The sequence below is a fragment of the Oncorhynchus gorbuscha genome, linkage group LG25 (genome assembly GCF_021184085.1).
Source record: "Oncorhynchus gorbuscha isolate QuinsamMale2020 ecotype Even-year linkage group LG25, OgorEven_v1.0, whole genome shotgun sequence".
Taxonomy (NCBI): Eukaryota; Metazoa; Chordata; class Actinopteri; order Salmoniformes; family Salmonidae; genus Oncorhynchus; species Oncorhynchus gorbuscha.
The window spans coordinates 15,690,674-15,706,652 of record NC_060197.1 but is presented as its reverse complement, the minus strand read 5'-3'; the positions used below and the strand labels follow the sequence as shown (position 1 = coordinate 15,706,652).

Here is a 15,979-nt window from a genome sequence, read left to right as displayed (position 1 = left end):
TTTCATCCTCTCTCTCTCTCTCTCTCTCTCTCTCTCTCTCTCTCTCTCTCTCTCTCTCTCTCTCTCTCTCTCTCTCTCTCTCTCTCTCTCGATCCTCTCTCTCTCTCGATCCTCTCTCTATCTCTCTCTCTTCTCTGGGCTGAAATGGGTCTAACACCTTAATTAACACTGAAGCTCGTCTCTGCCAAGCAGCTCAAGTAATTACCACCTTACGCCCCTCCATTTCTCATTTTATTTATCTTAACAGTATCTGTGGCAGCACTGAGACCGTTTAGCTCGTGCTGAAGAGACCCGAACGTTATTCACTCCATTCACTCTCCCATCTCCGGCCCTGTTTATGCCTCAGTCCCACATCTAATCGGGAACTTCCCCCACTTATTACCGCTAAGTGAATTCTACCGAAATTGAGAGAAATTCACGTCTTTTTTTCACCCCTTAAATGTTTAAGTTTGAACTCTGACACTGTGGGATATCTCCTACTCCGGCCTTTAGTGTAATTTGATTTGGTCATAAATCCATTGTCCTAAAGATAAGCCCAATTGCGTATAATCGCCGAAGGTGCATTCATTGGTCCGGTTCGATGCAGAGAGCCACCGAGCGGCGGTGCGTTTTTAATCGCACAATTCTCAGTCAAATCAAACAAAATACGAGGCCTCTCACCGGAAATAAAACGCAACTGCTGCCTTGGCGGAGTCTAGAGGTACCTGATCACTCCTCTCCGGAGAAGAAGTTGACCTTTTGCAGCCGTGAAGAGGTTTGTTTCGTTCTCTGGCACGGAGTGTGACGAGCGAGAGAGAGCACCTTAATGATGTGCTTGTTCTTGTGAGGGGCAGCCAATGTTTTCTCATCAGGATCCAATTTAAAGGTCCTTTGTTCTGCACTCAGACTTTGGACCTAAGCAGCAAACCACATGTCCTCCAAAGTTCAAGTTGATAGTCATCGTCTTTCCTGTGTGCCTTCCTCAGCTTTCTTAAAGGAAAGGAAATAAACAAATAGGGAGCAAACAGAGAGCGCCTGAGGCCGCTTTGATTGCCATGCTGTGTATTGTTTTGTTTAGAATCATGTTAACCCACATACCAATGACATGTTACTTTTTGAGGATTTGGAGTAGGATCATTTTGGAACACGCCCATTTGGGGAACAATTAGCACATACACAGAGGTAGCAAAACTGTACTTCAAATCTATGATAGTCTCCCACTTAACATACTGCTTGACTAGTTGGGCCCAAGCTTGCTGTGCAACATTAAAACCCATTCAGTCTGTCTACAAACTGGCTCTCAAAGTGCTTGATGGAAAGCCCAATAGCCATCATCACAAAGGCCAATCAGACTCGTGAACAAAAATCCCTAGGTGTGTATTGCCGCTTTCCATGTTTTCTGTAGCTCGTGAGGTGCGGAAACACTGTTGCTTTTATGTATTTTGTTTTGTTGCTTTTTGCGCTATTGCTCTGTCTACGTGCTACGTGTTGCTTGTTCTATGTTTCTCTGTCTGCGTGCTACGTGTTGCTTGTTCTATGTTTCTCTGTCTGCATGCTACGTGTTGCTTGCTCTATGTTCTCTGTCTGGATGCTACGTGTTGCTTGTTATATGTTGCTCTGTCTGCATGCTACGTGTTGCTTGCTCTATGTTCTCTGTCTGGATGCTACGTGTTGCTTGTTCTATGTTTCTCTGTCTGCATGCTATGTGTTGCTTGCTCTATGTTCTCTGTCTGGATGCTACGTGTTGCTTGTTCTATGTTTCTCTGTCTGCATGCTACGTGTTGCTTGCTCTATGTTCTCTGTCTGGATGCTACGTGTTGTTTGTTCTATGTTGCTCTGTCTGCATGCTACGTGTTGCTCATTGTTTGTCTGTATTGTTATTGTAATTGTTTTCAATAACCTGCCCAGGGACTGCGGTTGAAAATTAGCCGGCTGGCTAAAACCGTCACTTTTACTGAAGCGTTGATTAATGTGCACTGTCCGTGTAAAAATAAACTCAAAACTCCAAATATATATATTTTGAAACATCCATTTCTGTTATTTCCGTCCTCCCCAGTTACCAACCTCAAATGTAGCCAATTTTCAAATCATTTAAGAATAGATTGGTAATGTAGTTCCTTTGGCAGACAGAGGAGCTACTGTAGCTAGCTAGCCTAGCGTTGTTGGATATCATGGTGGTTGTCTGATCCTGTGTGTGAGAGGACCGTTCATTGTCTGCCCGTGTTTATGACGGCGACGGTCCCTGTAAATGCTCATTAATTTTGTCCCTTCGTGGCAAAATCATTTCGAGGAGAAGCAATTCAGCCTCTGTTCCTTTCAATTCACTGCTCTTGTCAATCAACCGGCCCGGGCTGCGGTATCCTGCGGAATGGAGGTGTTATATTCCGGCAATTATCATGTCATATACTCGAAAATGTAAATGAACGTGTGTAAAATTAAATTTATGGGTTGTCAGTGAAGAATAAGAACCAGGAGAGCAATTACTTATCGTCTTTCATCTTGGAGGCTCTGATACGTCAAGCAGAAAAGCGTGCAGTTAAATGCCTGGAATTAGCATTGTGCTGGGGCCTCAACAATGAACCGAGGGCCGGGGCCTTCCTCTCCTCCGCCTCGCCTGCCTCTCTTTTTGTTTGGGGAAGAGCGATGAAATGAAGATGATTATCATCCATCACTCGCTAGCTAAAAAGCTAATGAAAGCGGGAAAGCCACTTCCGTGACTTCATTTGTTGCCTGTTTTTCAATTTTCGGTTTTGAATCCCCTCGTTTTCCTTGTCAGGATGTGTAGGCTTTTCCCTGGCTTGTTGTTCAGATACAGTATTATCCCCATCCTGTACAACTGGGCTAGTAATGCATGTATACACACCCCTTACAGAACACATGGTGTTTAGTGGTGTAGTGATTCATTATATGATATTATATGGTTATGTCTTTTCACTGTTTACATGTTTACATTTTTTTTTTTAAACAGACTCACACCAGGTTCCCCTTTCGTCAACCCCATTAACCGCAGGATTCTCATTCAAGCAGCCAATTAATGGGTTTTAATGAAAGCATTGTCATCCTGTCCACCACTATTCAACGGGGTGGCCCCCAGGGTAATTGCAAGTCTCCAATGTATCTTAAGGTTTAATAACACTGAAGGTGGAAGCACAGCGCGTTTGGTTACGTGCAGATGTTTCATTTGTGACTTGTGTTGCTTTGTTCGGCCCCTTTCTTTTGTGTCTGCTTAACGAAGTGCGGAAGAGAGTGAGGCTACTGCTATACCACAACAGCCTTCACACACACACACACACACACAGAAACACACACACACACGCGCACACACGCACGCACGCACGCACGCACGCACACACACACACACACACACACACACACACACACACACACACACACACACACACACACACACACACACACACACACACACACACACACACACACACTCTCTCTCTCTCTCTCTCTCTCTCTCTCTCTCTCTCTAAGACCCTAATGAACAATGGTGTCCAGTCTAGGATTTGTTTGAATACGAATGTGGCGGTGCGGCGGGGAGGAGGAGGAGGAGGATGGGGCTGGGGATGGAGTTTGACCTTCAGCTGTGATTTTCAGTTCATCAGGATTAGTCAAGCTGGGCGATCAGGAGCGCTAATGCATAATGACTTCTAAAATGAAAAATGTGTAGTGACCATGCAAATGTCTCAGCTAATCAAAGAGGGGAACCTGGGCCGAGGAGAGGAGGGAAGAGCAAAACAAGGACGTGTCAAGGCCTGAGAGATGGGGGGGGGGGTTACAAGGAGAGATGTATGGAAAGTAATCAAGCAGCTTGATTAGACAGCAGCGTTTCACGTTAGGGGAACAGGAGGGTCTTATTGGCCCTTTTTGTCATGCCGTCGTAGTATACTGTCATAGCGACTATGTGCTAAACGATGTCGCAATTAGCGAGGGCTATGGAATGGCCACGACTACTTCCTAAAATATTCAGTATAGTCCCGTTCTTTAAAGATGCCCGCAAGAGGTTTAATCAGTCTTATCTTAGCATAAGATACTGTTCGGTAGACTATTCTGCATCTGCAATGGTTGGATGTGTCATATCATAGCCTGTGTAATAGAATATTAAAATGCTCAAAGCCCTTACAGTCAAATAACACTTTCAGATTAAACCGTGGCCCCAACAGGTGAAAGTGAAAGACTCTGGGGAGAGTTTCAAATTCCTCCGTTCAGCCGCTTTGAGTTTTTGTTCCAAACTTCACTGCAGCGTGGAAGAGTAAACAAACTCGTTCCAGCGTTTGTTTTCATTCCAGTCATTGTAAAAAATACAAATAAATTAAATACCAGGCATGAAGAATTGAAAAAAAAAAGTGATATAAACATTAGAGCTACATTCCCCTGTTGCTATGTGCTCATGCAGGCAATCAAAGTGAGAAGCAATGAAAAGTTGGGTCTTTCTTGCTTTGTTATTGATCTGTGGTGTTAGAAAGTCACTCTCTACTGTCTTACAAGACTTTGGCTGAGAACAATCTGTCTTTGTTTTGTTTTGGGGAAGTTCTCTCTAGCAGTCTTGACAGCAGCTAGTAGTGGAATGATTCTTATCACCTGAAAAAAATGTCATACGTTTTTCAAAAGGACACGTCAGTCAGGAGAAAGAATTGAACCTCTGGCTGCTTTTCGTGAGAATGAAGAAGTAGCAGAAGTTCTGTGCTCCGCAGAAAGGCAGCTGGTAATTCCACTCTATAAACAGAATTGTCTACTAGCACCAATCGCTCTTTTCCTCTCGGAGAAAGCTTCTCTAAGAATCATCTCCCTCTCTGTCTCTCCAAGGCTCTTTCTGAGTGATCTTCAACCCCAGGGTCTGTCTGGGTGCTTGCATGCTGATTGTGCATACCAAGTGTCCACTTCAACTGTGTTATTTTAATCAACTTTGGAGCTGTGCATTTTCCTGCTGTTTCACAATGGCCGCCACTGATAGGCATGCCTAAGGCGGTTCAAGGGTTCAGCTAATTAGGGTATACGTCTATTTAAATCCCTCTCTTCTCCCAGCGGGCGGACTGTCAAAAATAAGGCAAGGAAACACAAAGGCACAGCACCCATCCATCCTTCAGCAAAGAGTGCCACAGCACAAGGGTGACGGGAGACATGCTTTCTCTACCTTTTGGTCCCCAATTACCATGCTCCCAGTGGGCTCTGAGGCCAGACCTGATGAATTCTCTCTCTCTCTCTCTCTCTCTCTCTCTCTCTCTCTCTCTCTCTCTCTCTCTCTCTCTCTCTCTCTCTCTCTCTCTCTCTCTCTCTCTCCCACCCTCCAGGTGCCGGTGTCGGTGGCCATGATGAGTCCCCAGGTGATCACCCCCCAGCAGATGCAGCAGATCCTCCAGCAGCAGGTCCTATCCCCTCAGCAGCTCCAGGCCCTGCTCCAACAGCAGCAGGCTGTGATGCTGCAGCAGGTACCTAACATATACACACACACACATAGTAGATACACACAGAGAGACACGCACAGTAACACACCCACCCACAGTACACACACACATAGTTACATAGTCATACGCGCACAGTTACATGCATATGGTCACATAATGCCTGCACCCATTGAACCACACACACACACACACACACACACACACACACACACACACACACACACACACACACACACACACACACACACACACACACACACACACACACACACACACACACACACACACACACACACACACACACACACACACACACACACACACACACACACACTGCCTGTGTAGCACTGTATTCACAATACACTTAATGTACAGTACATCTACGCCCGCTGCGCCCTTGACACAGTTATAAAAGAGAGACTAGAAGTGACGCACTTGACCACGTCACAACCAATTACCTGTATCCCTCCGAGGGTCTATTTCCTGGGAGCACTCGGGAAAGGTAAAAGGTGTCAGGATAGAGACATAGTTACTGTAGTTATGAGGAAGTCAATGAAAGAGGGGTGGAGCCAGTACAGGAAGTGAGACAGGCTGGGTTATATGTGGAAGGAGCTGACTTGTAATTTCATCATTACTTCCTAGATAGACTACAGTGAGGAAAGCTTTAAGTAGGGAATTATTGTTTCATTAACTACCCTCTTTAGTGGGATTTATGAATGAATGAAGTTTCAGGAAGATGTCCCATGCAGGCTAGAAACTGATTTTATATTCTTTATAAGACTTCTATTTACCCTACTGTACCTCCTCTAACTTCAGGAGTCACTGAGAGTCGCATAGACAGCAGAGAGTGGATGTTATGTGTGATGTGTGTGAAACGCCTTTCGTTTAGAGTGATGAATCCGTTCCTTCGAGTGTGCTTGCATTCACTTTAAAGCATTTCAGTGCCTGTCAAGACATTACACCAAAAACTGTATACTAGTTAATATGATTAATTGTGCCCCCCCTCCAGTACTGTGCGAGGCCATTTAAAGTCCATATGGAGAAGACATGGCGGGAGAGCGAGACTACAGTATGTGTCCCCCCCCACCCCCCACCCCCCTGCTAGAAAATATGGCACTTCAAATATGTGTTGTACGTAACCAACATGTGTCGGTGTTGTCGTGGCACCTCATTTTCAACAACAAAAACCACACTAAAAAAAAACCAACGACAAACAAAATGAATTCCAACGTGTCAGAACCTTGGCGAGTGCTCTTTTTGCCGCTCTAGTATGGAAACAGATTCCTCGTTAGCTTTACAAACACATTGCTACAGTGTTATGCCACATGATCAATATACTCTGTCTCGGTAAATCGAGGCTTTCCACTGCCCAAAACGACACACACCGTACCAATGAAACCAACAGCCAAAAAAAAAAAAGAAGCATTTGCCAATGTCTATTTACATAGCCAGAAGATAATATGGACCTTCTCCTAGGTTACCTGGAATGTTGTTTTTAATCATCTATCTCTCTTTCTTCCCCTCCTAGCAACATCTGCAGGAGTTTTATAAGAAACAACAGGAGCAGCTACACCTGCAGCTTTTACAACAGCAGCACCCTGGAAAGCAAGCAAAAGAGGTGCGTATCTGTTTCAGGTCTGACAGTGGAAGTGGGAGGGAATGTGCGTACCGGGAACAAGTCTAGATGATGTCTGTTCTGGCTGTCTCACTCAGTTCGGCCTTCAGGTCAGCAGCCGTGGTTTGGGGGAAACCTTCCCGTGTTCCTGGGATTCCACAGACCAAGCTAGCTAATCCGAAGCCAGTGTTCTCTGATGTTAGCTAATGGTTCACCCAGTGTGACGGTGTGTGCCTTGGATGGACAAAGCACTGACACTTGTTACCTGTCGCTCGGGGAGACTTGGGGAGAAATGACGAGGTGGAGGGGGGGGGGGGGCTCTCCCTCCTTCTAAAACATGTAAATGGATGGACGCGACGTTAAATAGCTCAAAAGCCCGGTTTGAGCCGAGAGAGAGGACCGAGTCACAGGGTCTGCTGATTAATGAACTGCTTCTGTGGGTTTGGGCCGAGTGCGAGGAGCAGAAAAGTTAGAGTGTGACGCGCTCATAAATCACACTGACGGCCCGCCAGTCTACCGGGCGAGGCTCGCAGTCTGTCACAGGAGCCGAACAGCGTGGCACGCCGCGCGCCGCGCCGGGGCCAAATCTAAACAACACTTGGGGAAGCAGTTAAATTGATCAGGAAAAGGTATCGCAGGAAACGGTATCGCAGGCACCTTTTCCCAGACACATCTCTCTCCCTCTCACTCTATCCCCTCCTCCCACTCTCCCTCTCTCCCTCTCTCCCTCTCACTCTATCCCTTCCTCCCTGTCTCCCTCTCTCCCTCTCACTCTATCCCCTCCTCCCTGTCTCCCTCTCTCCCTCTCACTCTATCCCCTCCTCCCTCCCTCCCTCTCACTCTATCCCCTCCTCCCTCCCTCCATCTCGCTCTCTCTCTCTGTCCCTTCAAGCGGCCCATTATGTGGACCGTACAGGAAGCTGCTGCTGACCTCCCGGAGGCTTTGTTTCTGTTTGGATTTGTGAATAGAATTTTCAGCCCTCCGTCGCCATCAAATATGGAATAGAAATCGCTCCCTTATTTCTCCAGAGACGGCGGGTCCAATCCACATGACTTGCTCCATTATGCAGTCTGTTTTCCAGTGAGCGCATCACAAGTTTTGCCTACCCCCCCCCCATCCCATCCCACCCCCACCCCCCCAGGCTAGAAAGGAAAGGGTCTTCCGCTGCAACTTGTCTCTCTGTGAAGTGTGACGTCCTCCACGTATATCCTCAGGAGTGTCTCTCCACAACTCGATGGCCACCTTGGTCTTGTGATTCTTGTCAAGAAAAGCAAAACATTCATCCTAGACTCTCCTATGATAACAAGCCTTTCCTTGAGCGAATTAAAACAAATTGCAATGGAATCTGATAGCAGAAAGATAGTGGAGGAAAAAGAGAGGCGGACAGAGAGAGAGAGTGAGAGAGAGAGAGACAGAAAGAGGGAGAAAGAGAATAAGAGAGGAGGGAGAGAGCGATGTGGAGCTAACAGAGCCAGTTGTATGATAGCTCCAGTACCTCCCATGTTTCCTAATAGACCACCAGAGATCTCATCAACAGCCCACTGAGGACTAAACATGTTTAGCTGTGGAAAAGAGGTGCCATTAAACTGGTAATGAAGTCATGCTCAGTTCTTGGCATGTTTGCTGTTATGAAACGGATTATACCGTGGTGATACACAGTTACCTGTCTTGATCGACATCTGCAATAACATCAGCTTCTAGTTCTGATTTACTGTTGTATTTGTGTCTGTGGGATAGTACTGTCATGATTAAGCCACAAAAGTCTGGGCGTCCCCCCCCCCCCTGTTTTTCTGTGGTTGTTTTGGCAGTTGTTTCTTGTTGTTGTTGTTGTTGTTATTGTTTAGCTCGGGCTGTCTGGCTGGCCCAGTGGTAATCTGGGTTGGACGGCCCCATAAGCTGTAATAGACCATCAGAAAATGCAAGACAATTAACTATCAGCTGTGGGGGGGGGGGGGGGTTGCCCAGGGCTTAATATCATACAGAAAACTCATCTCATCGCAGTCTGGAGGGGAGAGTGCAGTCTATCAGCCCAGTGTGCCTAGCTATGCCTCGTTCAGCAAGAGGAGGAGACAGAATAGAGCAGGAACTAGGCATAAAAAGGAGGTGAGGAAAAAGAGAGAAAGGAGAGAGGAAGAGAGACAGGCAGTAGTTAAGATCATGGAAGGAGCACCGGCAGCATCGGCAATGCAAGTATCCTCGTCGTCGGTGTTGGGCGCCCACTTTCTTGTTAATTTGTGTCATTTGTGCTCCTTTCCTCCTCCACTCCTCCTCCTCCTCCTGCTCCTATTCACTATAGCAACAGCAGCAGCAGCAGCATCAGCAGCAGCTCGCCGCCCAGCAGCTCGTCTTCCAGCAGCAACTCCTCCAGATGCAACAGCTCCAGCAGCAGCAGCACCTGCTCAACATGCAGCGCCAAGGCCTGCTCTCCCTGCCACCGGCCCCAGGACAGGCAGCCCTCCCCGGGCAGACCATGCCACCAGGTAAAGGGGTGGCTGAAGGGTGTGAAGGGGGAGAGGAGGGGGAAGGAGAGGGCCTGGGGCTTCTGGGGCTGGGGGGCTGTAGCGCACGTGACTGCCGGCGGCCACACCACTCTATCTATCTCTCTCGCTCTCTTCCCTTTTTGTTTATACCTCTTTCGCTCTCCCTCAGCTCTGCCTGTCTCTCTGTCTCTTCCCGTTGTCTGTGAGTGTTTTTTTCTTCTCTCCCTCTATTCCCTCGCTCCCTGCTCACCCCTCCCTCTCTGGGTTGTTGTTGTTGTTGTTGTTGTTGTTTACTGCCTGTCTCACAGTAGGCAGCGAAGAAAAGAGACAAGAGGAGCCGCTTCCATTTTCTCTCGCCTCGCCAAGAAGTAAACACATTTACCAAAATGGCAGGGGATAAAAACAACAACAACAACAACAAGAAACAAAACGAAGGGGGGTTAATTACCAGTGTGGGGCTGAAACAAAGAACAATGCTCCGTTTATCTAGCTAGATAATAGCAGTTGTGCTAACTGAATTCTGCTTCCTCTATGAATGTAATCCAGAGGCAGCCAGTGTGGATCGATGCCCGTGGATCCCTGTAGATTTCATTGTAACACTGCATTCTTATTAAGCAGAACCGCTGACAAGAGATCATCCCAGTTAATCTCTCAGTGTAGCCGTGTGCCAATTGGTTAAAAGACTAAGCCTGAGAGGTGTGTCAACAAGTAAGTTAGAGATGTATGTAGGCAGTAAACAAGTTATTTGTGTTGGTTTGCGATGACTCTGTGTTTACGTAGTCTACAGTACATCATCTCCTGGCCTAGTAGTGATTGTGTAAATGGATTGTAACTGTGTTGGTCCTCTGTTTCTCCCCTCTGCCAGCAGGACTGAGCCCAGCAGAGCTCCAGCAGTTGTGGAAGGACGTGACCGGCGGCGGCCACAACATGGAGGACAGCGGCATCAAACACGGCGGCGGCGGCCTGGACCTGACCACTACCAACTCCTCCTCAACTACCTCCTCCACCCCTTCCAAAGCGTCACCCCCCATCTCCCACCACTCCATCGCCAACGGCCAGTCTCCCGCACTCAATTCCAGAAGGGAGAGAGAGCGAGAGAGGGAACGGGAACGGGAGAGGTACGGAAAGTGAGCTACTCGTCCGCCACCCACCACACAACACATTGCAGACACAAAAGTTAGGACGACACAAAGAGCTTGTTGTCGGCTGGTAGTTGTTTGTTGTTTCAATGGCTTTTAATAATGTACAAATACATGTTATATCTGTCTATAGAAACTCCCGATCAAAGTATTTGCCCCCCCCCCCCCCCGTTTAGAAAATGAAAACAAACAAAAAAACGTATTTGTTCCTGCCGGGTTGAACGCGATGTTTTGTTTGTTTGTTCAATAGTTTATAAGTGTCTTGGTAATACTCAAAAACCCAGCCTCGGCCTCCCTAGGGACAGCGTAGGATGCTATTGAACACAGTTACTTACACCATATCAAAAGCAAGGAGACGAAGACACCGGCAGCAATACACAGCTGTGCGAGCAGAAAGCGAAGGCAACCACCTCGTACATTAAGTATTTAGTGGCTCTCTCTTTTGAAATTACCTTGCTGCTCCGCTTGTCATGTAAACAAAATACGTGACGCCAAGGTGGTACTTTAGAATGTTTGTCCTTGTGATGCCGCCTTTGTATGTGCTTCCGACTGTAAGAAAACACTGTTCACATATGTCTATCTGGTTCTATGCATTATTCAAGGCTCTTTCCTGCGATATATTAAGAATGTGGCGCAGTGTAGCGGTGTGGAGAGACTTCGGTGGAGCTGGATGTGTTGCGTAATTGGTTTAAAGTAGATGCTATCTGCTACCGCCACTAAAAGGGGGCTTGAAAAAGAGATCTTTAGAAGGCAGATGTTCCCCTAGAAGAGAAACAAAAACAGGAGGAGGAGGGAGGGGAAAGAGAAAACACTTTTTTATCTGTTAGTGTCCCCCGGGGGGGTGTGGCGTCTCGTAATGATCGAACACGGAGTATTGTCAAGGAGAGATGCTTACTAACACACAGTGGATCGATGGAGGGAAAGCCTGCCTGTAGAAACCGTGTGTGAGCTCTCGCACACACACACACAAAAAATCCCCCTCACACACACCGACACACAAACACACACACACACCCTCCAACCCGCCAAATACAGAAACAAGTGGAGCCGAAAGGTTAAACCGTCACTTTTAATAGGATGTGCTGTCTACTCGGGGTCATAACTTATTTGGGTGCCATTATCCAAGCAGAACCCCCTCTCGTCCTCAAAATAACATAAATTACGGAGAATATTATTAATCTCGTGATGAAAATTATATGGCCGTCTGGATTTTTCATGTTTACTTGAAAGCCCTCCGTTGATCGCTTTACAAGATGAAGAAATAGGGGTCGGGGAAAAAAAGAAAAGGAAATTGGTCTCTCTATGAATGGGTTAGCTGGATGGTTTTTCACGCGTTGCTTAGGGGTTTGCAATAACACTGGATCAATAATCAGATGTTAACCATATTGCTAGGCCACCCGCCCTCATCTTTTCTCCCTTCTGTTATTAGGAACACCTTAGTCCCTTTATAGTGCACTGCCTTTAGCCTCATGGGCTCTGGCCAAAAGTAGTGCACGATATAGGGAGTAGGGTGCTATTTCAGATGCAGACAGTAACATCCTTGGCTTAATTAGGCTCCTTCCCTCCTCCTCCTCCTAGCATCCTTGGCAGTTGAACTATTCAATAGAACAGGGCTGAATTGACCTGCTTGTCACTGATTGTAACCTGACAGCCACAAGCAGCCTCAAGCCATTATGGCTTTTTTGATGAATCTGACGCCAGTCTACCCTTCTCTCTCTCCTTCTCTCTACCTCTGATCCTTCATTTTTTTTCTCTCTGTCTCTCTCTGTCTCTTTCTCCCTCACTGCCTTTGTCTCTCTCTCTCGCTCTCTCTCTATCCATCCCCCTTTCTCTTTCTCCCGTTCTCTTTCCCTCTCCTCTCCTCACCTCTCTCTCTCTCTCTCTCTCTCTCTCTCACTCTCTCTATCCATCACTCCCTTGTTCTCACCCCTTTTCTCCTGCTGTCTCTCTCTCTCTCTCTCTCTCTCTCTCTCTCTCTCTCTCTCTCTCTCTCTCTCTCTCTCTCTCTCTCTCGCTCTTCTCTCCTCAGCTCATTACATGAGGAAAGCGGAGCCTCCCACTCCCTCTATGGTCACGGGGTGTGCAAGTGGCCCGGCTGCGAGAGCGTCTGTGAGGACTTCGGACAGTTTTTGAAGTAGGTCTTATTCTGAGAATGTACTCTACAATGTGTCTTACTCACCTCCCCTTTCCTGTACTCACCGACCTCATATATCATCATGTCTTAGCTTACACCGTGAATATACTTCATGACTGTGCATTACGTTACAGTCTCCTGTGTTAATACAAAACAACAAAAAAACTACAAGCTCGATGACAGTTGCGTTTAACAACCACGGGCCAAGACAACGGCCCCCATGATATCCGATAAAGCTTCATGTCACCCAGCCAAGCGCCTCTCGTGCCTCTTTCCCACAGCAGAAACGTCGTCTTATGTTCCATGGTATAAAAGTTGCCATTCATCAACTAAGATGAGCTTAGCTGCTGTACATATTTTGTTTCTCAGTAATGAAGCTGCAGAGGCCTATTCTGGGTTATTTTCCACAGTACCAGAGCGGCTCTTAGCGAGCTTAATCGAGGGGGGCCCAACAAAGAGATAAACACGCTTGCATCTCAGTGGGGATATTTGAACGTGTAGATTGTATAGACTGTCAGGCGGCTGGCTACATTAACTCTAGATGTAATTGATCTCCGATTTACACCCAAATCTCCTCTTCAGCGCACAGAGTTGCCTGATAGGCTGGTGTTCAGCCTGATAGGCTGGTGTGCCTGATGGCCTCAAAAACTAATGGCAACTTGTAAGGACGCGCAGGGGGCCCCACAATGGCTGCATTCAGTGTTGTCATGGCGCCTGCGGACGGACTGAATGAACTCAACAATTTAGTTAATTAGCTCATTTGTAATTGGTCTGCTTTGTTGTCTGGGATGTTAGTGGGGGACATCAAAAGGGGAAGGTGTTCGCTAGTGCCATAGATTACAGGTTATCACGTTGCCACTCTGGAGGAGTGAGGCTCTTTCTCTCTCTCTCTCTTCCTTCGAAAAGAGAGAAAAGGGGGCCGAAGCGTTCATTGGAATATTCTAATTAGATTTGTAATTAACTGAGAAATAATGATCGCGTGGAGCGTTTTCACGGGTGTAAATGTTCATGTAAATCCCACACAAACTCTTTTGAAATTGGGATAATGTTCTATTTTGGGGAGGCGGCTTCTTCCTTTACATTACAGTGCTGTAACTCCCATAACCGTGGTTCTGTGATGACATGGAAGCCCACTAGGGCCAAACCAGAGTTGTAAGATTTAGGTCAGGCAAAACAAAAGGCGGTAGCTTGCTTAATTATACAGCCGTCTGTAGCACCAGCATGTGCATTAGGGCTAATGTGTGTCTGTGCAAAGTTAAATGACCGAAAGCCAGACTGGCTTAATATACAAAACCTCTACAGACCCCACAAGTGAGACAGACAAGACATTTCATGTGCATTATATCAACGCCTCTGTTCAACGGACAGGCCAACAATAGACGCACCTTTCAATTAATTATTTCCAGGTGTATTTATATGGATATGATGTGCTTATCCCCAGGGGAAGATGCACTGTGTGGAGCAGCATGGTGGATGTCGCGAGCAAGGATTTGCTCGGGGAAAGGCAGTATAGTCAATACTATAAGGTTACATTATAAACTGGGTGGATTGAGCCCTCAATGCTGATTGGCTGACAGCCGTGGTACATCAGACCGTATACCATGGGTATGACAAAACATTTATTTTTAGTGATGTAATTATGTTGGTAAGCAGTTTATGATCGCAGTAAGGCACCTCGGGGGTTTGTGATATATGGCCAATATACCACGGCTATGGTACAAGGGCTGTGTCCAGGCACTCCGCGCTGTGTCGTGCTTAGAACAGCCTTTAGCCGTGGTATACTGGCCATATACCACACCTCCCTTATTGCTTAAGTATATTCTGGTGGAGGCCCTGGAGCAGAGGAGAAGTTTACCTTGCAGCTTGAGAAAGATGTTGGCTGTGTGTGAGACTGCATGGCTATAGCAGATTAGTGGTCTATAGTCATGCACTTAGTTTGTCTTATTGAATCGACCCGCTACTGTACATTGCCTTCCATGTAAACACGGCTAAGTATGTTTACTGTATGCGTCACGCTCTGACCTTAGTTCCTTTTTTATGTCTCTATTTTGGTTTGGTCGGGGCGCGGGTTGTTTTTCAATGTTTACTTTTCTATGCGTTTGGCCAGAGGCAGCTGTCTATCGTTGTCTCTGATTGAGAACCATACTTAGTTAGCCTTTTCCCACCTGGTGTTTGTGGGTAGTTGTTTCCTGTTTTGTGTTTTCACCTTTCAGGACTGTTTCGATTTTTATTGCTTACATTCACTTTGTTATTTTGTATTTTCGTGTTCTGTGTTAATAAATGATCATGGACACTTGCCACGCTGCGTTTTGGTCCGATCCTTCCTACTCCTCATCCGATGAAGACGAAGATCGTTACAGAACCACACACCACCAACGGACCAAGCAGCGTGGCAAGGAGGAGCAGAGGGTTCGGGACTCCTGGACTTGGGAGGAGATATTGGACGGTAAGGGACCCAGGAGTCAGGCTGGGGAATATCGCTGCCCGAAAGCTGAACTGGAGGCGGCGAAAGCGGAGAGGCGGCGATATAAGGTAAGGCAGCGCAGCAGGCACGAGAGGCAGCCCCACACGAGGAGATTGGCGGAGCCAGGTGATAGACCTGAGTCAACTCCCTGTGCTTACCAGAAGCAGCGTAGTACTGGTCAGGCACCGTGTTATGCGGTGAAGCGCACGTTGTCTCCAGTGCGCGCTCATAGCCCGGAGCGCTATAGGCCCCTGCAAGTGCCATGCGAGAGGAAGCATCCAGCCAGGGCGGATTGTGCCAGCCCAGCGTGTTTGGTCTCCGGTGCGCCGTTTCGGCCCAGGGTAATCTGCGCCGGCTCTGTGTACCATGTCTCCGGGGCGCTGGGAGGATGCTGTTCGTCCTATGCCTGTGCTCCGACCATGCTGGGCGAATGTGGGCATTGAGCCTAATGGAGAGGTGCGAGTGGTAAGCACCAGATCTCCAGTGCTCCCCCACAGCCCGGTTCGACCTGTGCCTGCACTCTGGAGGGGCCGGGCTAAAGTGGGTATTCAACCTGGAGGAGTGGTGCCAAGGCTGCGCGCCAGAGCTCCAGTGCTCCCCCACAGCCCGGTTTATCCGTTGCCTCCTCTACGCACCAGGCCTCCTGTACGTCTCCCCAGGAGGGCCCTGTGGCAGCCCCACGCACCAGGCTGTCTCTGCGTCTTCTCATTCCAGAGTCTCCCTCCTGTCCGGAGCCGCCAGAGCTGCCCGGCA

General features: G+C 47.5%; 1 protein-coding gene across 18 annotated transcripts in view; it reads left to right on the top strand.

The window, feature by feature from the left end:
- LOC124013961 (forkhead box protein P2-like) overlaps nt 1–15,979 on the top strand; it is a 116,798-nt gene that overhangs the window by 73,708 nt on the left and 27,111 nt on the right. For 8 of the 18 annotated variants that reach the window (XM_046328559.1, XM_046328560.1, XM_046328554.1 and 5 more), the window contains 6 exons: nt 5,280–5,417; nt 6,403–6,462; nt 6,922–7,011; nt 9,306–9,489; nt 10,355–10,616; nt 12,658–12,762. In XM_046328559.1, the coding sequence (XP_046184515.1) occupies nt 5,280–5,417; nt 6,403–6,462; nt 6,922–7,011; nt 9,306–9,489; nt 10,355–10,616; nt 12,658–12,762 (839 nt within the window). The remainder of the gene's footprint in view (nt 1–5,279; nt 5,418–6,402; nt 6,463–6,921; nt 7,012–9,305; nt 9,490–10,354; nt 10,617–12,657; nt 12,763–15,979) is intronic. The other 10 variants (XM_046328561.1, XM_046328557.1, XM_046328558.1 and 7 more) reach the window with 6 other exon arrangements.